At 45.0% G+C, this 22,500-nt stretch overlaps 1 protein-coding gene across 1 annotated transcript in view; it reads right to left on the bottom strand.

Annotated features, from left to right (window-relative positions):
- Positions 1-22,500, bottom strand: part of fer1l6 (fer-1 like family member 6) — a 150,846-nt gene that overhangs the window by 36,205 nt on the left and 92,141 nt on the right. Inside the window, exons 24-32 of the mRNA XM_080194811.1 lie at positions 21,975-22,136; positions 19,186-19,360; positions 17,587-17,690; positions 14,414-14,530; positions 11,745-11,796; positions 8,024-8,139; positions 7,175-7,306; positions 2,622-2,741; positions 1,699-1,826 (exon numbers count right to left, since the gene is read on the bottom strand). Of these exons, the coding sequence (XP_080050937.1) occupies positions 1,699-1,826; positions 2,622-2,741; positions 7,175-7,306; positions 8,024-8,139; positions 11,745-11,796; positions 14,414-14,530; positions 17,587-17,690; positions 19,186-19,360; positions 21,975-22,136 (1,106 nt within the window). The remainder of the gene's footprint in view (positions 1-1,698; positions 1,827-2,621; positions 2,742-7,174; positions 7,307-8,023; positions 8,140-11,744; positions 11,797-14,413; positions 14,531-17,586; positions 17,691-19,185; positions 19,361-21,974; positions 22,137-22,500) is intronic.

Here is a 22,500-nt window from a genome sequence, read left to right as displayed (position 1 = left end):
ACCCACTAACCTACACATCCCTAAACTCTAAGGGGCAATTTCTTAGCATGGCCAATCAACCTAACCCACACATCTTTGGACTGTGGGAGGAAACTGGAGTGCCCGGAGGAAACCCACACAGACACAAGGAGAATGTGCAAACTCCACACAGACAGTGACCTGAGCCGGGAATTGAACCCAGGACCCTGGAGCTGTGAAGCAGCAATGCTAACCACCATGCTACCATACTGTATGTGGGTTAGGTGGATTGACCACGCTAAATTGCCATTTGGTGCCCCAAGATGTATGGGTTAGGTGGATTGGCCATGGTAAATGTGTGGCAATACAGGGATAGAGCAGAGTGGTGGGCTTGGGTAAGATGCTCTGTCGGAAGTATCGGTGCAGATTTGATGGACCTTCTCTTGCACTGCAGGGACTCTATGAATCTCTGAAAAGTAAGAGGTGAGCCCATTTCTAAAGGAATGGGGAGTCAAGACCTGATTTTAAAGCTGTTAATTTCCTGAAGTCATGGTTACTGCCTGCATCTGGGAGAAGGTCCTGCCCCCAGGAGCTGTCAGCCGATCAGCTATCCAGTGGTTCTCCAACCACTGGGATCAGTGGCCATTGCCAGCACTGCAACAGCAGGGAGAGCAAGCTGGAAGTTGGAATCAAGGGTGAGTTGCGGCAGCTTTATCAAGACCGGTAAGGCGAGGCAGGAGGGGTGAGGGAGAACAGTCATGGAGGGTTATCACTATTGAAGGGAGGGAGCCTTATTTGGGCACAGGATGCCTTAAAAAGGAGGGCCCCAATCAAAACTGCACTCAGGCTGCCGGTGTTTACCTTGACACGTGATGTGGACACATGTTCCTCCCACCTCTGCTGCTGGCAATGTATTAGTACTAGCAGGAAGAGGCTCTTAAATAATCATTATTCACACACTTAAGGGCCTCAACTGGGCCAAGGGCAGGTGAGCCATCTGAAACCTGCCCATCACAGGTAGTATACCAGTGGAGTGGGTGTTGGCAGGCATGGCATACCACCCCCACCAGCCAATTTCACTCCCGTCCCTGTCTGCATGTCTGCTCCCATCTGCACCGATAGCAGCCTAAGCTCATCCTTCACATCCCCATTTTCACAACGCCCACTTGTGACTTGTAACATTAAACCAACTCAAGGGCGACGCAGCACTCAGAATATTGAACAAGCCTCATGTCTGAACCTTATCTGATTACTCTCTGGTTGGCACTGCCGCCTCAAGCATCAGGGTCCCTGGTTGAATTCCGGTCTTGAGTAACTTTGCATGTGGAGTTTGCACATTCTCCCCATGTCTGTGCGGGTTTCCTCCAGGTGCTCCGGTTTCCTCCCACACTCTTGAAGGTGTGCAGGTTAGGTGGATTGGTCACGCTAAATTGCCCCTTAGCATCCCAAGATGCGCAGATTAGGGGGATTAGCAGATCAAATATGTGGGGCTACAGGGATAGGGCCTCGGTTGAAAAGTCGGTACAGGCTCCATGGGTCAAATGGCCTCTTTCTGTACTGTAGAGATTCTATGATTCTATTTATGAGATAGGAACATGTGTTAGAGTTGGTAATACAGCCACACCAAACACACACACACACACACACACACACACACACACACACACACACACACACACACACACACACACACACACACACACACACACACACACACACACACACACACACACGTCTGACCTTCCAAACAGTGGATTAAGCTGTTTAGGGATATAATTGTCACGATCCTTAATCTCAGTCTTTCCAATCTGCAGAACAATGTACGGATCAGCCTTTCCATCGGGATCAGCCGGGTATAGATTAGTTGCCTGAGATGGATAAAACAGGTGAAAAAAACATGATTAAACTGGAATAAAGATTTATAAAACATGTGAATTTTAACATACAACTTGTTCATGATGCCACCATGCGATGATTTCACTAACTGCAGCAGAAATGACTACTCGACACAAGAATGAGAGCTCGGTCAGAATGTAAAAGCACGATTCAACATGTTTTGCTGAGTTGAATAAAGATGTGCAAATAAAGATGAAAACCTTCTTTCTTCGTGCAGTGTCTCAGTCAGACTTAATATTATCGCTAGATTCTTAATCCAGAAACTCAGCTAATGTTCTGGGGACCTGGGTTCAAATCCTGCAGAGGTGGAATTTTGAAAAAATATCTGAAATTAAGCGTCTACTGACGACCATGAACCCACATGGTTCACTAATGTCCTTTAGGGAAGGAAATCTGCTGTCCTTACTCAGTCTGACCTACATGTGTCTCCAGAGCGACAGCAATGTGGTTGATTCTCAACTGCCCTCTGAAATAGCCATTCAGTTCAAGGGGCAAATAGTGATGGGCAATAAATGCTGGCCAGCCAGCAAAGTCCATGCCCCAGGAATGAATAAAAATAAAACTCATCGCTTCCCTCCAGGGACTCAAACTGATCTGATGGGTGTGCCCAACATTTAATGATGTTTGCTTCAGACTTCCAGTATTTGTGGTGGTGGGGGGGTTTATGCTATTATTAATGATTCAGTTATGCGGTGTTGACACCTGGAGAATGGGGATACATATATTTAAAGGTGAGAAGAGAGAGATGAGACATCCATGCTACTTACTGCTACAATGTAGACTCTGATTAAAACTTTGACAGGAGTGTTTGAAGGCATTCCATACATAATTTTGCATTGTCCACCTGTATCATAATCATCATCACATTTCCACATCCGGAATGAACCCTGAAAAGAGAGTTCCAGAAAGATAGCTGTTTATAATGGGGCTAGAAATGGTATGTTGGTACGTCGAAGAAATGTGCTTCCAATCATCTACTCTTTTGCCCTCTCATTCTGCTCCAGCTCACCTAATCCCATGTTCCCTTTGCCCTAATCTCCACTGGAGGAGCAGCAAGGGCCGGAGGGAGAGAACACGTCACTGGAGCTGATGAGCAGTTATTCTGGCTGGTCCTACATGCAAGAAACTTTCAACTGCACCGTCACCCATCACTTTGAAAAGATCCTTCACAACTAGTCTGTTGTGTTACATTCAACATCCTCCCTAAGACCACAGACAGGGAGCGGAATAAGAAGCAAGAGGAAAGAAGAGGCAAGCTGACACCCAGAGTGGGTTGGCAGGAAATGTGTGGGTCTGTACAGGGCTGGCAGTGTGTGTGGGAGTCTGTAAGGGCTGGAGTGGGTGTAGGAGTCTGTACAAGGTGGGGGTGGGTGGGGGAATCTGTACTGGGCTAGGGTGGGTGTGGGAGTCTGTACAGGGCTGGGGCAGGTTTGGGAGTTTCTATAAGACTGGGGAGGGTGTGGGAGTTTGTACAGGGCTGAGGTGGGGTGGGAGTCAGTGCAGGGCTGGGGTGAGGGTGGGAACCTGTACAAGGCTGGGGTGAGTGTGGGAGTTTGTGCAGGGCTAGGGTGGGTATGGGAGTGTGCACAGAGCTGAGATGAGTGTGGGAGTGTGCACAGGGCTGGGGTGGGTGTAGGAGTCTATACAGGGCGGGGGTGGGGGTGGGACTCTGTACAGGGTTGGGGTGGGTGTGGGAGTTTGTACGGAGCTGGGGTGGGTGTGGGAGTTTGTACGGAGCTGGGGCGGGTGTGGGAGTCTGTACAGGGTTGGGGTGGGTATGGGAGTTTGTATGGAGCTGGGGTGGGTGTGGGAGTTTGTACGGAGCTGGGGTGGGTGTGGGAGTTTGTACGGAGCTGGGGTGGGTGTGGGAGTTTGTACGGAGCTGGGGTGGGTGTGGGAGTTTGTACGGAGCTGGGGTGGGTGTGGGAGTCTGTACGGAGCTGGGGTGGGTGTGGGAGTTTGTATGGAGCTGGGGTGGGTGTGGGAGTTTGTATGGAGCTGGGGTGGGTGTGGGAGTTTGTACGGAGCTGGGGTGGGTGTGGGACTCTGTACAGGGTGGGGGTGGGTGTGGGAGTTTGTACGGAGCTGGGGCGGGTGTGGGAGTTTGTACGGAGCTGGGGCGGGTGTGGGAGTTTGTACGGAGCTGGGGCGGGTGTGGGAGTCTGTACAGGGTGGGGGTGGGTGTGGGAGTTTGTACGGAGCTGGGGTGGGTGTGGGAGTCTGTACAGAGCTGGGATGGGTGTGGGAGTTTGTACAGGGCTGAGGTGGGGTTGAAGATTCTATCAGTCTATTTCTTTAGATGTAGGACTCTCTGTGTTTGCGAGTGAAACCCTGGTCAGAGATTGTCACGGAAATACCCTGGGATCCTTCTGGCAGTTTTTTTGAAAGCAGGACTATGGTAGGCCTGGCGATATTTGGAATTGTGAGTGTGGGATGATAGGCTGTTGGGGAATGTGGCTACCCTCATTCTCACAATGCTGCATCAAACTCAAATTGGGCTGCAACATAAAATCCTAAATGCAGAATTTTATTCCGGCCGATGTTCTCTCTGCTTTTGGCAAGTGAATTGTGAGAGTAAAAGACCCTGGCAGAGCCTGGAACAGGGAACAGAATGGAGAACTGGGGCTGCAATTCTACAAAACTATACTGTATCTACCTGACCTACTTTTGGAACTAATGAGGCCGGCTCCATGCAATAGCAGTCTCATTAAATTTGCTTTCAATAAAATAGATTAATGATGAACTTCAGATTTCATGCAATATGTACAGCACATTAGTCTTTGATAATACTCTCCATTACACTTTACCCTCATACATTCCTGTTAAGTAACAGCACATCCCCCCTCTCACTGTGAGGAATGAGGTGGCTGAGCTGCTAATACTAAATATTAATCAGAAGATATTTCTGGTGAGTTAATGTGCTGTATGGTTGGATACTGAGCCTCTGCACTAGGAAGGCCAAGGTTTATTCTTTATTCTGAGCTGATTTCTATTAAGGTGCTACATATTTCTGCCCTAACATAGGAAGAAGAACAGGGGAGGGTGGACAAGTAGGTTCACACCACTAAAAGGTGTGCTGTTTTTCCAGTACCATCTAATCACCTGTCCATTTTCCCAGAGGTGAGAGGAGGATGAAGAATTATCCACCAAGCAGGGTAAATATGTGGGGTTATGAGAATAGGGCCTAGTGGGATTGTGGTCAGTGCAGTCTCAATGGGCCGAATGGCCTCCTTCTGCACTGTAGGGATTCTATGATTCTAATAATGGATTCTAAAGTCTTGCCAACGACTGAAGTCAGGCTGCCCAACTTATAATTTCCTGTCTGTTGCCTCCCTTCCTTCTCAAATAGTGGTGTTATATTAGCTACCTTCCATTCTTCTGGGACCCTCCCTGCCTCCAATGGTTCCTGAAAGATTACCACCAATGCATCCACAATTTCCCCAGCTATCTACTTTAGAACCCTGGGGTGTAGTCCATCCAGTCCAGGAGATTTATCCACTTTCAGACCTTTCAGTTTTCCCAGTATCTTCTCCTTAGTGATGGCCACTACACTCATCTGTGCCCATTGACTCTCCTGGAGCCCTGGCGTCCACTGGTGTCTTCCACCATGAAGATTGACACAAAGTAACTATTCAGCTCCTCTGCCATTGCTTTGTTTCTTATTATTACTTTTCTAGCTTCATTTTCCAATGGCCCAATGTCTATGTTTGCCTTTCTCTTACCTTTTATATATTGAGAGACTCGAGCTACTAGCTAGCAAACTACCAACAACAGAATTTTCACTCCAGGAAGCCCAGAAGTCTTGCTTCCAACTAGCCAGCAGAATTTACAATATCAGGGAGAGAGAGAGAGAAAGAGAAACACTGCTTTTCAGTCTGATATCTAAATTAACTAACTAACGCAGCAGCCAAATCGAAAGTGAAATCTTGAATTCACTATGAAAAAAAAGCTATTCAAAACACATGACCTGCCACGCAGTCGTGAATTCCAAGTCAGTGCATGAGACCCAGATTTAAAACAAACAAAACCCCATTTGAGCCATTGAAGTAGCAATAAAAGGTTTCTGGCCTTCCTGGAGTGAAAATTCTGCTGTTGGTAGTTTGCTAACTAGTAGCTCGAGTCTTTCTCTCTCCTTGGTGTTTTGGGAAGCTGTTCTGACTTCAAGCTTGTCTGTTTTAGCAGACAGCTGGTAAGAATGAAATTAAAAGACCTGCTTCAAACTGCAGGGAACATGATTTTAAAAAAATACATTTCTTAAGGATACAGTAGCATCACACTTGCAGGTCTCCTGTGGTTGCTGGAGGCAGCCTTACAATGGGAGATTAGGATTTCACTGCTCCAGACAGGTAGTGAGACCCCCTGTCTATCTTGCCCTGAGAAGGGAGACCCGCTCCATAAACATGGCCCAGCAGAAATGGCCATTTTTCAATTCAAATTCATTAGAAGTTGCTGAGGGGATACTTTAAGATGGAAGTGCCTCTGCCTCCTTTTCGTTTGGCCGTTTACAGCTCTTTCCATGCTGGGGGGTGGGGGGGGGGTCCTTCTATTGGCCCTCCAGCTTTGAGACCCTACCTGTAGTCATTAAAGATGGCCACATGACCAATTGGCCAATCATGGGAAGTCACTACCAGGTTACTACTCTCAGCACTCTGCAAGATTGGGACCCCTGTCTGACCTCAGCACCAGGGATCCCACCCGAAATGTAAAATCCTGTCTTGTAATCCTGGACTTGTGAGGGGAAAACAAACACAAATTTCCTGTTTCCATAACCAAACAGTGATTCCAGATACATGGACTGTGGGCATTGAGTGAGCACAAGATCAAGTTTGTTTATGATGTTCCTCCCACAATCTAGTTGCTTTCTGACAGCCTTAGTTCAGACATGGAGACTGGTGATACATGGAAAATAATGGAGGCTGCCAATGTCTTGGGGAACACTTCTGCTTCTCTTGACCCACAAGCAGTGCTGTAAACGCACTTTGTTGTTGCCTTTTGGCCCAAGGGGACAAAACGTTTCTCTTGGCAAGGAGTAAAGAAGTGCAACATTGATCATTATGAAGATGCAAATGGTCAGATGACTTGGATCTCAACATGGACAAAACTAAATTTCTTCTTCACCTTTCCCCATGAAATTTCATCTCTTTCCTGTGTCTGACACTCTGGATGGGAATTTCCTATGGCGCTCATCCAAAAACTGGAACATCCCGCCCTTTGCGTGGTCCGCCCTCACTCGCTAAGATTCTCGTGGCGGGCGAGACGGGAAGTGTGAGTCAGAGCACCATAAAATCTACTCTAGGATTTTTAACATAGTCAAACACACCTTAAATTTTCCAACAATCCTTTCATCGTCTATGCTGATGTCATCTTCACTTGCTTTACCACGATAAAGATCAAACGTTTGTACCCAATCAGAGAACCGCTCAAATTCTTCCTCCAGTTCTTTATCGTAGACCTGTTGGGAAGAATTCACAGAGCTGTATCACTTGCTCCAATTACGCAACTATTCAGTTCAACCCGCACTTGTTAAATAGGCATTTTCATTTGGACAAGCCCTGAAATTTACTTAGAAATGAACATCAAGTGATCAGAGGTTTGGAGAAAGCGTTTAGAAAAATTATGTACAATTCAGTCTTGACTGGGGTATAATTTAAAATGATTTCATTGCAAGTCAATTCAAGTTACTCCAAGCTGATGAAACTGATTGATAAGGCCACGTTTGGAGTAATGTGAATGACTTGAAGCACCCTTTCTGTAGAATGAAAATTGATATAATTGTGACATTTTAAAGACATTTCAAGGGTAACTCTCGAGCTTGAACATCAAGTTATAAAGGAGTTACGGCTCCATAATGTAAGCACATTTATAGCACTGCGTATGCGTTAAGAAAAGTAGGACTGTTCCTTCACAGCCCAACTGGAAAGTCTCTGCACTTGATCGATCAAAACCCCCATCTCAGGTGTATGATCTCTCCTAACCAAACCCCACCCTCAATGACGTGCCAGTGACTTTCCCAATCTCCAACACCCCACCCCCCGAGCTAATTTCCACCAACACCTTCCAAACTTGACCCACCCAATCACCACAATATCATGATCTCCTATTTATATATTTATGATGTATATGATGTTTCTACAATGAATGAGAAGGGCCACGTTACTTCAGACTCTACCTCTAGAGTTGCTAGTCCAGACTTTAGTATTTTCTTCCTTTCGACAGTTCTAACTCGCTTTCTTCTCTCATCCTCTTCACCATTTAAAGTGATAGGTGTGCCACGTGCACCCTGGGCTAGAAAGAAAGATTTAAATAAGCATCGTATTTTTATATAATCACATTGTGCAGCAGGGCAAGTCAAGAAGTAAGAGAAAACACTTAGTTCTTGGCTTTTGAAGACATTAGACATTAGTAATTATTAATGTTATAAATATATGTGATGATTTTTAACATCAACAATAAATATCTAGCATTTCAGGATCATAGAATCCCTACAGAGTAGAAGGAAGCCGTTCAGTCCATTGAGTCTGCATTGACCACAATCCCTCCCAGACCCTATCCCCATAACCTCACTTATTTACTCCCACACTAGGGTCAATTTAGCATGGCCAATCAACCTAACCTACACATCTTTGGAATGTGGGAGGAAACCAGAGCACCCGGAGACAACCCACGCAGACACAAGGAAAATGTGCAAACTCTGCACAGACAGTGACTCAAGGCTGGAATTGAACCCGGGTCGCTGGCACTGTGAGGCAGCAGCGCTAACCACCGTGTGACCATGCTGCCCAGGGTAGTTTAATTAACCTATTTTCCCCCTTTCTGTGCAGTATTTATGATGTTTACTTAAACACATGGCAAAAATTCCCTTTGTGTGCTGCCTGTAATAAATACTTTACAAAAACAGGTTGGAATGTTTTTGCTCCAACCTACCCACAGAGAAAGTCTTCGCCCATTGTGTACTTGGAAACCCTTTGTACAATCTAGCAACATCTGAAGGACTATTGGGGAACAAGCAGTTGAGTGGGACTATTTGGGTAACCCTTTTACAGCGGTGTGGGCAAACTAGTTTATCCAGTGTTTTATGACTCTATGAGTATCATTTTGAATAGAATTTGAACTCATGTGACAGCTAGACTGTCACTACATATTTCCAGCCATTTTGCAAATCGTTCTGACTTCTGCCCATTTTCCAAATGGACCCACCAGGCGATAATAGCCACCATTAAGAGTAAAATGCAGCTCCTGGTATTTGGAGCTCTCCACAATCTGTGATGCTGAGTCCTGCGACCAAAGTGGTGCAACTTCATAAAATTACCCTTCATAAAGTCAACAACATGGTGTTTGTTCACGTTAACTCAGGGAATCTGAGTTGCTTATGGCAACAAACACTTTTACATGAACATTGTAGTCTGGAACTCAATGGATTGTATTGGTGGAGGCTCCAATATCCATCACATGTGAATTTCTTCTGGTTGTACTGCCTGCCATTGGTGTGTGTTGGAAGAATTTGCACTCAGCCTATTTGGCTGATGAATGTGCCTTCCTTGACAACCAAGTGCTGGAGTGGGACTCCATGATGTGGCGATGCCGGCATTGGACTGGGGTAAACACAGTAAGAAGTCTCACAGCACTAGGTTAAAGTCCAACAGGTTTATTTGGTAGCAAAAGCCACTAGCTTTCGGAGTGCTGCTCCTTCATCGGGTGAGATGGTTATTGTCTCCAGCCAGGACAGTTAGTGAGATTTTGCAAGCCCAGGCAAGTTGTGGGGTTACAGATAGTGTGACACGAACCCAAGACCCCGGTTGAGGGCGTCCTCATGTATGCGGACTTGACAATCAGTCTCTGCTCAGTGACTCTGCGTTGTCGTGTGAAGTGAAGGCTGCCTTGGAGAACACTTACCCGAACATCAAAGGCCGAATGCCCATGACCGCTGAAGTGTTCCCCAACGCGAAGAGAACACTCTTCCCTGATGATTGTCAAGCGGTGTTCGTTCATCTGTTGTCATAGCGTCTGCGTGGTCTCCCCAGTGCACCATGCCTCCGGACATCCTTTCCTGCAGTGTATCAGGTGGCTGAGTCGCAAGTATATGTACTGTGTATCTGGTGAATAGTGGTCTTACGTGACATGATGGCATACTGTACTGCAAGCCCATAGTTAACCTCACGATGCTCCACTTCTCCAGCTTCCACCCTAAACATGTTAAAGAAACCATCCCCTATGGACAAGACCTCCGTATACACAGGATCTGCTCAGATAAGGAGGATCGCAACAAATACTTCCAGACGCTGAAAGATGCCCTCGTAAGAATAGGATATGGTGCTCAACTCATCGATTGACAGTTCCGATGCGCCACGGCGAAAAACCGCACCGGCCTCCTCAGAAGACAAACACGGCATATGGCGGACAGAATACCCTTTGTCATCCAGTACTTCCCTGGAGTGGAGAAGCTATGACATCTCCTCTGAAGCCTTCAATATGTCATTGATGAAGACGAACATCTCGCCAAGGCCATCCCCACACCCCGACTTTTTGCCTTCAAACAACTTCACAACCTCAACAGACCATTGTCCGCAGCAAACTGCCCAGCCTTCAGATGAACAGTGACCACGACACCACACAACCCTACCATAGCAACCTCTGCAAGTCATGCCGTATCATCAACACAAATGCCATCATCTCACATGAGAACACCATCCACCAGGTGCACAGTACATATTCTTGCAACTCGGCCAACTTTGTCTCCTTGATAGGTTGCAGGAAAGGATGTCCCGACGCGTGGTACATTGGGAAGAACATGTAGACGCTACGAAAACAGATGAATGAACACTGCTCGACAGTCATGCAGGAGTGTTCTCTTCCTGTTGGGGAACACGTCAGCGGTCACGGGCATTCAGCCTCTGATCTTCGGGTAAACATTCTCCAAGGCGGCCTTTACAATACACGACAACGCAGAGTCGCTGAGCAGAGACTGATAGCCAAGTTCCACACGCATAAGGACGGCCTCAACTGGGATCTTGGGTTCATGTCACACGATCTGTAACCCCCACAACTTGCCTGGGCTTGCAACATCTCACTAACTGTCCCAGCTAGAGACAATACACATCTCTTTAACCTGTGCTTACCTCTCTCTCCACTCACATTCTCTGTACCTTTAAGACTTGATTAGCTGTAAAGACTAGCATTCCAACCATTATTTTGTAAATTGGGTTTGTGTCTTTATATGCCCTGTTTGTGAACTGAAATCCCATTCACCTGATGAAGGAGCAGCGAGTGCTCCAAAAGCTAATGGCTTTTGTTACCAAATAAATCTGTTGGACTTTAAGCTGGTTTTGTGAGATTTCTTACTGTCAGACTCAATCCCAGAGCTTCTGGTTCAGAGGCAGGGATGCTACCCACTGCGCCACAAAGCCTCCTCAGCAGCATCAGTAAGAAACTTAATAACAACATTCACTAATAAGACAGACAGTGTGCTAAATATTTTATAGCTATTGTTTCTCCCTTTGGACTAAAGGCTTTGAATATTTCTTTTATGCAACTAAATCTCAGGTATTATGGGGTAAATCTTATGGGGCTCTGTGACCAGCATAGATTGGAGAATCAGGTGCAAATGTCACGGGCATTTCTACTTTGCAGGTGGCAAAAACAAATGGCCAGAAAACTGCATGCTGCAAATTCAGAGTGCTGGTCTCTGTGACCAACAGTGAATATTCCCTTCTACCAGAGATTCAAGGTCTTCATATTTCATTAATTATACAGTCATTTGCATAAGGCTGCATATATTCCCCATCATGGGGCAGAGTGACTTCTCATTTCTCTAAACAATGTAAACAATGGATTATCTTTAGGATAGATGTCGAACAATTAGACATTTGGTTGTGTTGTAAGTGCTCACTTACCATTTTCATATTCTTCAGCATGCAGACTGGTACGTAACTCCTTGCCTTTTGCCTTATCAGAAAGACAAAATTAAAAGTGAGTAGGCAAGCAACTTATAAGCGTTACAATGACATGTTTGGTTAACGTGGCAGTCCTAAGAAATCAGGAGCAGGAACATTGGATTATTTTCCTTTACCTAACTTCTAGAAGTGGGAATCTGGGTTCTCATCACCCATTTATTTCAATGCATATGAGATCAGTATGTGACCCAGTTCCGCTGAATGCTTTGTCAAAAGATGGTATGCTGAAAATGTCACTCATCCGGGTCTGAATTGACTTTGAGACCTCTGTTGGTCACAGTTTATATTAATAAAGTGCTTAGGGGGAGATCTGTACCAATGATGGTGGAATCATTATGTGGAGATGCCGGCGTTGGACTGGGATGGGCCCTGTAAGAAGTCTCACAACACCAGGTTAAAGTCCAATGGGTTTATTTGGAATCACGAGCTTTCGAAGCGTGGCTCCTTCATCATTCACCCGATGAGGGAGCAGCACTCTGAAAGCTCGTGATTCCAAAATCACCTGTTGGGCTTTAACCTGGCATTGTGAGATTTCTTACAATGGAATCATTGGAAGCGACTGGTGAACATAAGTGTTGGCTGTGTGTTATTTAAAATGGTGTGTGACTTGGATCGTTAGCATACATGGAAAGTAGGAATCCAAAGTTAGAATAGGTGTGAAGTGTTCAGAATAAAGCACAATGCTGTGGTTAGGCTGGGATGGCAAAGCTTGAATTCTGTATCGATTAATTAACTCATTAATGAAGAATCACATTAATGATATTGTGTTGTAAGGTTTGCCTGGGAACACCAGTGTTGGATTGTGTAACACGTGGGCTCATTAACGACAAGCATCTGGTTGGCATTTGTTATGACTCATGTTGATGTTTAAATAACTAAAGGAAATAGAAGTAGTCCGACCCCTGACACTGAGGTCAGTTGTGACACCCCTATCATTCCCTTAGTGCTGAAATCAGTTACACTTATCAACAGTTGCATTGAGATTATGGCTGGGGGGGTTTTCCAGATCCCTCATGGTGGAACCTGCCTCAGGAGATTCAACAGCCCAACCAAAATTTGATTCAGTTTCGGCGGGACTGGACAAACCTGGTGGCAGGTGGGGGCTGGAAGATCCTAGACATATGCTGAAATTTTACTGATGCATCCGCCCCAGAATCGGGGTGGGCGAGGCTCGCAGAATGGCAATTCTCCATCGACGTTGGGCAGGATCTTATGAGGCAGTAAAATTCCGGCAATAATCTCAATCCAGTAAATCTGCTGAGTCATTGGGGAAAGCCATCAAAATGATGCCTATTTTCTGTTCAGATGGATTGGATTTAACAGGTTGTTACTGTGAATTCAGTGGGTGGAATTTTCCTGTCCTGCCGTGGGAATTGTAGTGGGCGGGACACAGATCGTGCACAGGTTCATTGACCTCAGGCAGGATTTTCTGGTCTTGGGGTGAGATCAGCCGGAAGATCCCACCAGCAGAATGATTTGTATTAAGGAGTTATTTAAAACAAAACCCAAAAGATGGCCAAAAGGAAACACAGAACCCAGTGGAAATCCTGCTGTAACATCAATGGTTCTGCTCTAAGCAGAGCTATAGCTTATGGTTCAGATGTCGAACAAACTTGATTTTTTTGTTCTCAGTGTGTTCACTGCCCAGTTTCATATTTTGGACAGCTGGGCACTTCATGCTGCTATTCCCCACACATTTAAATGAAAATCAGGGACAGGGAACGGTTAATATTCTGACATGCATATCCAGAACATAAAGTTCCATGCCAGGAGTGCTGAAAATGGATTCTACTGCACCAACACCTAAAAGCACCAGAGCTAATGAGCTGTAGCACTGTCAGGGAGGGCTGACTACTGATTGACGCAATGGGATCAGAGCGAAGAACAGATAAAATACTGTGGATCCTGGAAATCTGAAATAGGAGACAGAAAATGCTGGAAACTTTCAGCTGGGTCAGGCAGCATTCATGGAGAGAGAATCAGAGTCAGTGATTCAGATTGGCAATCTTTCTTGAGAACTGGAAAATGTGAGCGATATAATCATTTGTAAGCAGGTCTAGAGGCAGGGGAGAGGGGGAACAATCATCTTTCCTTTGTTTCCAAGGCCCTATGTAATTTATAAAACATTTCCAATCCACATTTGTAGACTTGTAGAACCCCTACATGCAGAAGGAGGCCATTTGGCCCATCGAGCCTGCACCAACAACAATCCCACCCAGGCTCTATCCCTGTAAACCCACTATTTACCCTGCTAATCCCCATGAAACGAAGGATAATTTTGGCACGGCAATCAACCTAACCTGCACATCTTTTGGACTATAGGAGGAAACTGGATCACCTGGAGGAAACCCATTCAGACATGGGGAGAACGTGCAAACTCCACACAGACAGTGACCCAAGCCAGAAATTGAACCTGGGTCCCTGGCGCTGTGAGGCAGCAGTGTGAACCACTGTAGTTAATCTTTATTTTATAATTTCTCAGTAAAATGAGTGAACTACAATTATTACTGATCAATGATACCATTTCAATAAATTATATAATAATTTAATAATGAGAACATTGTAAACAAGCATTATAAAGTGAACACTCATGTATCAGTATTCCATACGTTTTGGGCTTTTTCCACAGAAGCATCGTACTTTGACCACCAATCTACAACATTCTCCCCATCAGGAGCGACAGAATGTTTCCTTTTTGAGGTGAACTTCCGTGACAACCGCCTCTTCTGAAATAAAGCAAAGCCAAAGTGAAGTGGTTTCAGTGAATGTAAAAGAAAACTTGGAACACATGTTTTCGCTGGTTCTACGAGGGGTGGTCCATATATCCCATTACCACAGCAAACCTTTGCTTTAATGGCAGCATTCCCAATTCTGAATAAAGGAATTTCTTCACTCTGAGGGTAGTCAATCTCTGGAATTCTATACCCCAGAGAGATACGGAGGCTCACTCATTGAGTACTTTCAAGATAGACATCAGTAGTTTTCCACTTATTAGAGGATATGGGCAAAAGAGTGGAAAAATAGCAATGAGTTAGAAGATCAGTCAAGATCCAGTTCATGAGCAGAGTAGGCTTGAGGGGCTGAATGCATCCATTTCTTTTGTTCTAATGGATCAGGAGATGTACTGTCGGAATGTCACTGCAGATAATGTAGGAGAGTTGAACATCCTACAGGTTATTTGTGTTCATTAGCTACAGTTCATGAGTCAAAGCCTAGTGACTTACAGTATGACAGTCTAGACAGAGGAAGCTGGTTTTAAACTCCTGCTGCTGCTTCCCACCGGATGAGTCCCCACTCCTCAGTAAGTGAATTCATACTCCATGAGGCCCACGGGGAGATCAATTGATGACTCGTGGCCATCGTAACAAACTATATCTAACTTCTTCTTGAAAACATACAATGTTTTGGCCTCAACTGCCTTCTGCAGTAGAGAACAATCCCACCCAGGACATGTCCCAGTAACCCCAAGTATTTACCCTGTTAATCCCCCCCAACACTAAGGGGCCATTTTGCACGGCCAATCAATCTAACCCGCACATCTTTGGAGTGTGGGAGGAAACCAGAGCACCTGGAGGAAATCCACACAGACATGGGGAGAATGTGCAAACTCCGCACAGACAGAGGTCAGAATTGAACCTGCAACCCTGGCGCTGTGAGGCAGCAGTGCTAACCACTATGCCACCATACCACCCCAGTAAGTACTTACTCATATAGATATTCTTATTCATCTGCCTTTGTGACCTGACCAGGCTTTTGTACTTTGCTTCACTCAGGATCTTGCCTCTTGCTTTGTACTTTTGCTGACCCTGTACTAGTGATCTGACCCGCTTTTCTTTACTCTGCATCACCCACGAATCTTGCAATGAACTTCCACTCACATGGTCGATGCAGGCTTGGTGGGCTGAATGGCCTCCTTCTGCAGTGTGGGGAGTCTATGATTCTCCATTCTATGATGAGACATTTCTTTAATTTGAGAAGTATTAAGGTTTGAAGCTGTTGAGGCAGCAACCATTGTTGCATTGAGTATCTGAGCTATTTCAACACCTGGCAAACATTGAATCCTCTATTTGTTTTACTGGAGAATTTCCCATTTGTTCAGTGAAGGCTAAGGGAAATAGTTGCTTTCTCAGGATTTATTCCAAAGCAGATGTCTGATCCAACAATGTCTCCCTTTCTCTAAGAACTGAGCACTAGTTAGAACCAGGAGCCTGTCCATGAGACACCTTAGCACAAACCAGCAATTTAAGCACTAGTGTGGATCAAAGGCTTCAAAACATGCAAGAACGTAAGAAATAGAAGCAGGAGTGGGCACCAGGCTATTCAATAATACCATGCCTGATCTATACCAGCCTCGGCTCCTTTTCTGTGCCATTTCCCCAGAGCCCTCTAATCCTCGATCTATTATTTATCCGCCTCTAATTTAAATACTTCCAATGATCCAGCCTCCACCACCCTTTGTGGCAGAGAATTCCAGAGATTCACCATCGACTGTAAGAAGAAATTTCTACTCACTGCAGTTTAAATGACCGACTAAAAATTGGTAAGAATGTATTGATGGGCTGAATTCTCCCAAAAAAATTCTAAGTGTCAAATTCGCATGAAAATTGGACTAATTCACACTAGTATTTTCAGTGGGAGTTCAGAGAAGAATTTGCCAATTTGCTTCCAATTTCCATCCATCACCTTCACACGGTCCATCTCCAACATTTCCAACAAAGCCCCCCACAGCTGGTCAACTCACAGCTCCCGAACTGCAGCATTTCAAGAAGGTAGCTAACCATCACTTTCTCAAGGGCATCTAGGGATGCACAATAAATGCTCACTGGCCAGAAATACCCACATTCCATTAAAGAAATTTTAAAAAACAGCATGAGGTCAGTTGCATTACACTGCTGCATGTCGAATGTGATGATGATACTTTGCCTTTAATAAATATATTTACATCATGTTTCTTGTAAGTGGTATGTTTAATATTCCATGGTTTACACGGTGTCAATTTGTCTGAACAACAGGCAGCTTAACTGTTGACAGTACAAGATAATGACTGATTTTAGCTAATGGTGCGTTTGTCTAAATGGAGTTAGTGTATTTGTGTTTACTTAGGTTTCCCTTGGGATTTCAAAGTCGGGTTTTGATTAGCTTGGTTGACAGAGTCATGTGTTAATGGGTGGAGCTTGGCTTGCAGGAGAGAAAGTGTTTAAAATGATCAGTTTCTGCTTGGTCCTGAAAGAAGCGAGAGGCATCTTTCTGTCTCTCTTTCTCGCTCTCTCTGATGGTTGCTGTTTGAAGACATATGTCTCTCTCTCTCTTTCTCTCTCTCTAGAAGTGTTCAAAAAGCTCTAGGATTGTTAACAAGCACAAGAACATAAGCCTGTGTTGTTTACTATCTGATTTTTAAAAGGGGTTTTTAAGTCTGCAAGAGGAATATTGCTTAAATTGGAACTCAGAGATAGATTAACAGTTAAGAATTGTATCTTGTCATGTTTAAGTATTGTTTAAATGTCAAATGTTAACCTGATTTATTTTGTTATAGTTAAACTGTATTGTTAAATAAAATTTGTTTTGACGAAAGCTCCCTAGTGTGTCAATAGAGTCAAACATGGAATGAAACACTTTACCCTCACAGTATTGCCAAAATACAAAAATTATCAGGGTCCATTCTGGCTTCATAACGCCTTGGTGTTTCTAACTGGTACCCTAACATATTATTATACATTATTCAATCAAGTCAATGTTCCGATAAAGGATTGCAGAAGTACACAGGAAAGAAACCTTTACTGACCAATGTTTTTGAGGAAGACCTTGCCATTGGTTCACCTGGTGTTCCGGATCTGATGTTTATACGGACTTCGTTTTCCTGCCTTTGTAGTGTAGCACCAGAGGCACCTATTTTATATTTTTAATTAGTAATTGATACAAAGTTGAAGTTATATTTATGCTGAAACATTGCTTTAAATATCAACACATCTCCGGTTCTTTGTTGAGATTGCTTTCCCAATGATTCAGCATTTAATTTTTCCTTACTTTGACTTCCCCAATCTGAATCTGACAAATTTGTCCATGGGTTCTAGAGCAGGATTCTCCAGTCCCACTCACCCCGAGACCGGAAATTCCAGCCCAAATGGACTTTTGAATGGTCTCTCAAATTGTCTGTCTCACCCATGAAGATTCCCGCGGTGGGTGGGATTGGAAGATCTACCCCCTAGAGTCTCTCAGACACCCACACTGAGATATACACGAATATTTGGTCCACTTTCTGTTTCTGACTCTAGACGCAAGAGTGTAACTTCCTCAGAGCAGAAATGGGTGGATTGCCAGGTAAACCCTTAATGTAGGAACTTCCAGGAGGGATTCCCCAAAGCATCTTTCGGATGTCCCCCCAAATCCGGCACTGGGGAGTCAGGAAGTTATCACCCAGTCTGTCTTGACACATTTGATGGTGTTCCTGTTTCCATTTCATATAATCCCCACAGCGCAAGAGGCTGTTTGGTCCATCAAGCCTGCAATGACAATCCCATCCAGGCCTGATCCCACTTATTTACCGTGTTAGTCCTTCTGATACTAAGGTGCAATATAGTATGGTCAATCAACCTAATCTGCACATTTTTGGACTGTGGGAGGAGACTGGAGCACCCAAAGGAAACCCATGCAGGCATAGGAAGAATGTGCAAACTCCACACAGACAGTCACCCAAGACTGGAATTGAACCCAGGTCCCTGGCACTGTGAGGCAGCAACACTAACCACTGTGCCACCCTAGTGTCTCCTGGGTTCAAGCTGTACTCCAAGCAGCTGTACTCCAGGACCTCCAGGATATGGTGAACTATGCCTGGGCAGGGCAAAGCCAGAGGAAACTCTGGTGGAGGTCCTAGCGGTTCTGACGTGCAAATCAGTCGTCCAACCTTGGTATAAGGTGAAAAACTAATCGAAAAATCTAATAGCTCGTTCCCTCTGAATTTTCCCTCAAGATAGCTGGTGCTCGTCCACATGCAGTTTTACCCGGTAATGTGAATAAGTAGATCCCTTGGGGCTGAAATGATCTCAATCTATTCTCAGACTTTTAATAGGTAAGAAGCCCGACTTGCTGGCATGGAGTCGGGCATGGAATGCAAGTTCCTAGTGGGCCACTTTTGGTAAACAGAACTGGTGCTGCGGGATGAACCGAACACTGGGTTAAGGGGCTCATCAGACCCCACTCCTGGCTCTATAGTGCAATCCTGAAGGGTGCTGCACTGTTGGAGTTACTGGGGGTTGGGGGGATTCTCTAGCCTCCCTTGGGAGTTATTCTCTCCTTAATACATCAGAATGCTGGCTCAGTACAGATAACTGTCCCCAGTGAGGTTTTAGTTGAATTGAGAGGAACATGTGTCGGCGATGCTCACCAGCCATATCCGTTGCCCATTTGACTGCCGCACGACGACGTTCGACAGGTTTGTGCATGTACTGCTTCACAGAGTTGATGGTGTGTGTCCCCACAAGAGTGCTGCGGCCAAAAGCTCTCCAGTCGACAACAGAGATACAAAGCGGTGGGTGCAGGCATTCCTGCTGAGGTAATTCCTGTCAAAACAAACAGCAAAGTCTTCCTTTTACTGCTGATTAAGAGATACAGGGGGCGGAATTTTCCAGCCACGCTCACCCCAAAACCGGAAAACTCTGCCTGAGGTCGATGGACCTACAATTCTCGTGGTAGGCGGGACAGGAAAATTCACCTGGCACTCATCAGAACAAATGCAAGAATACCAAGTTTCAAAGGAAACAACAATTTATTTGCACGAGGCATTTGTCACGGCAACATCTCGACCAGAGTCCACTTGCCATAGAAACATAGAAAATAGGTGCAGGAGTAGGCCATTTGGCCCTTTGAGCCTGTACCACCATCCCATATGATTACAGCTGATCATGCACTTTCAGTATCCCACTCCCACTTTCTCCCCATAGCCCTTGGTCCCTTTAACCACAAGGGCCATGTCCAGCTCCCTCTTGAGCATGTCTAACAAACCGGCCCCAACAGCTTTCTGTGGTAGAGAATTCCACAGGTTGTTGAATTTAGACAGAAGTGTGGGGGATGACAGTTCTCTGCTGCTCTATCTACAGTAATGCCTTGACCAGCAACTGTTTGGGGGTACAGATGGTATTGACTCCACTCCGCAGCATGTAGATACTGCGACTGGCAGAAGATTTGCTTCAGCAGCCATGGCAGACGTGCCTGCACCTCATTGCTAATCAGAGTGCTCAGAAAAGCAGGTACCCTCAGCAACCAGTTGCTTACAGACTAACTTTCTCAGGCGGCTGAGGAAATCCATCTTGTCCGCTACAACTCTCAACAATTTTTACAGATAGACCGTATCTGGTTGCTTCACAGCTTTGTATGGCTGCTGCTCTGCCCATGATCATAAGAAACTACAAAGGCAATGAAGCCCAGTCCATCATGCAAACTAACCTCCCATGCATTGGCTCTGTCTACACTTCCCACTGCCTCGGCAAAGCAGCCAGCGTAATTAAGGACCCCACGCACGCCAGACATTCTCTCTTCCACCCCCTCCTGATGGAAAAAAGATACTAAATTCTGAGAACACGCATCAACCGACTCAAGAACAGCTTTTTCCCTGCTGCCATCAGATGTTTGAATAGACCTACCATATATTAAGTTGACCTTTCTCATTACCCACCTATGACTGTAACACTACATTCTGCACTCTCTCCTTTCCTTCTCTATGCTATGAACGGTATGCATATTCCTAACACTGTGAACGGTATGCTTTTTTTGTATAGCGTGCAAGAAGCAATACTTTTCACTGTATCCCAATATATGTATAGCTATAAAGAGTGCTGGTGAGGCCACACCTGGAATACTGTGTGCAGTTTTGTCTCCTTACTTGAGAAAGGATATACTGGCACAGGAGGAGGTGTAGGGGAGATTCACGAGGTTGATTCCGGAGTTGAGAGGGTTGCTTGTGAGGAGAGACTGAGTAGACAGGGGTTATAGTCATTGAAGTTCAGAAGAATGAGCGGAGATCTTATAGAAACATATCAGATTATGAAGGGAATAGATAAGAAAGAAGCAGGGAAGTTGTTTCCGCTGGCGTGGGAAACTAGAACTAGGGGACATGCCCTCAAAATAAAGAGGAGCAGATTTAGGACAGAGTTAAGGAGGAACTTCTTCACACAAAGGGTTGTGAATCTGTAGAAATCCCTGCCCAGTGAAGCAGTTGAGGATACCATATTGAATGTTTTTAAGGCAAGGATAGATAAAATTTTGAACAGTGGTTGCAGAGGGTTGTTTTTCAAACTGGAGACCTGTGACCAGCAGTGTGCCTCAGGGACCGGTGCTGGGTCCACTGTTATTTGTCATTTATATTAATGATTTGGATGAGAATATAGGAAGCATGGTTAGTAAGTTTGCAGATGACACTAAGGTTGGTGGCATAGTGGACAGAGAAGAAGGTTACCTGGGGCTGCAATGGAATCTTGATCAATTAGGCCAGTGGGCTGATGAATGGCAGATGGAGTTTAATTTAGATAAATGCGAGGTGATGCATTTTGGTAGATTGAATTAGGGCAGGACTTACTCAGTTAATGGTAGGACTTTGGGGAGAGTTAGAGAACACAGAGATCTAGGGTACAGGTTCATAGCTCCTTGAAAATAGAATCACAGATGGACAGAGTGGTGAAGAAAGCAATCAGCATGCTTGGTTTCATTGATCAGACATTGAATACAGGGATTGGTACATCTTGTTGAAGTTTCACAGATTTGAAGACATTTGCAAAAGAAACAAATGTGATGTAAGAGAAAAACTATTTTACACAGCATGTGGCCTGAGTCTGAACTGCCTTGAAAGTGTGGTGGAGACAGCTTCAACTGAGACATTCACGAGGGCATCAGATGATTACTTAAATAGAAACAATGTGCAAGGGAATGGGGCAAAGGTAGGGGAATAGCACTTAAGCCATGATGCTCGTTTGGAGAGCTAGCTCAGACAGTAGGCCAAAGGCCTCCTTCTGTACTGTACCAATTCTGTGATTCTTTAAGCGCAGTATGAAACTCTTGTCTGTTGTCCAGAATCTCAGGAGTGAATGATGGACAAAATTTCTGGGCCATTCCAACAAAGCCCCACCCCCTCACAGCTGGCAACAAACACTTGGTGGTGAGTTTAATAGTTTGTCTACTTACCACAATGAAGCAATCTCCTTGAACGGTAAAGTTTGGATTCTTCTTGTAACTCTGGATGACAGAAGATTTAATGCTCTTCCCCGCGAACTCAATGAAAACCTGTGGGCGGTCCACCATGAGGAGCTGCACACGTTTGAGCTCACGGAGGCCCCAAAAAAATACCTGCAGGAAATCGCATTTCAAAATCAACTGAAGTCAACACTGACATTTAAAAATATTCCAACCAATGTGGAAAGTGGCAAGCACCTCAGCTACATCTCCAAAGAATTCATGCATGTGCTGGATTCTGTAAGATGGTGGCACTATCGTGAGGTGAGTTGTGATTGGATTGCTGTAGGACCAAGAGAGCACTGAGTAGAATCATAGAAACCCTACAGTGCAGAAGAAGGCTATTCAGCCCATCAAGTCTGCACCAACCACAATCCCACCCAGGTCCTACCTCCATAACCCCATGTATTTACTCTGCTAGTCTGCCTTACACTAAGGGACAATTTAACTTGGCCAATGCACCGAACCCGCACATCTG

Source organism: Carcharhinus amblyrhynchos, chromosome 8 (assembly GCF_965287045.1).
Source record: "Carcharhinus amblyrhynchos chromosome 8, sCarAmb.v2.hapA, whole genome shotgun sequence".
Taxonomy (NCBI): Eukaryota; Metazoa; Chordata; class Chondrichthyes; order Carcharhiniformes; family Carcharhinidae; genus Carcharhinus; species Carcharhinus amblyrhynchos.
The sequence above is the reverse complement of the archived record's forward strand: the minus strand, read 5'-3'. Positions and strand labels throughout refer to the sequence as shown.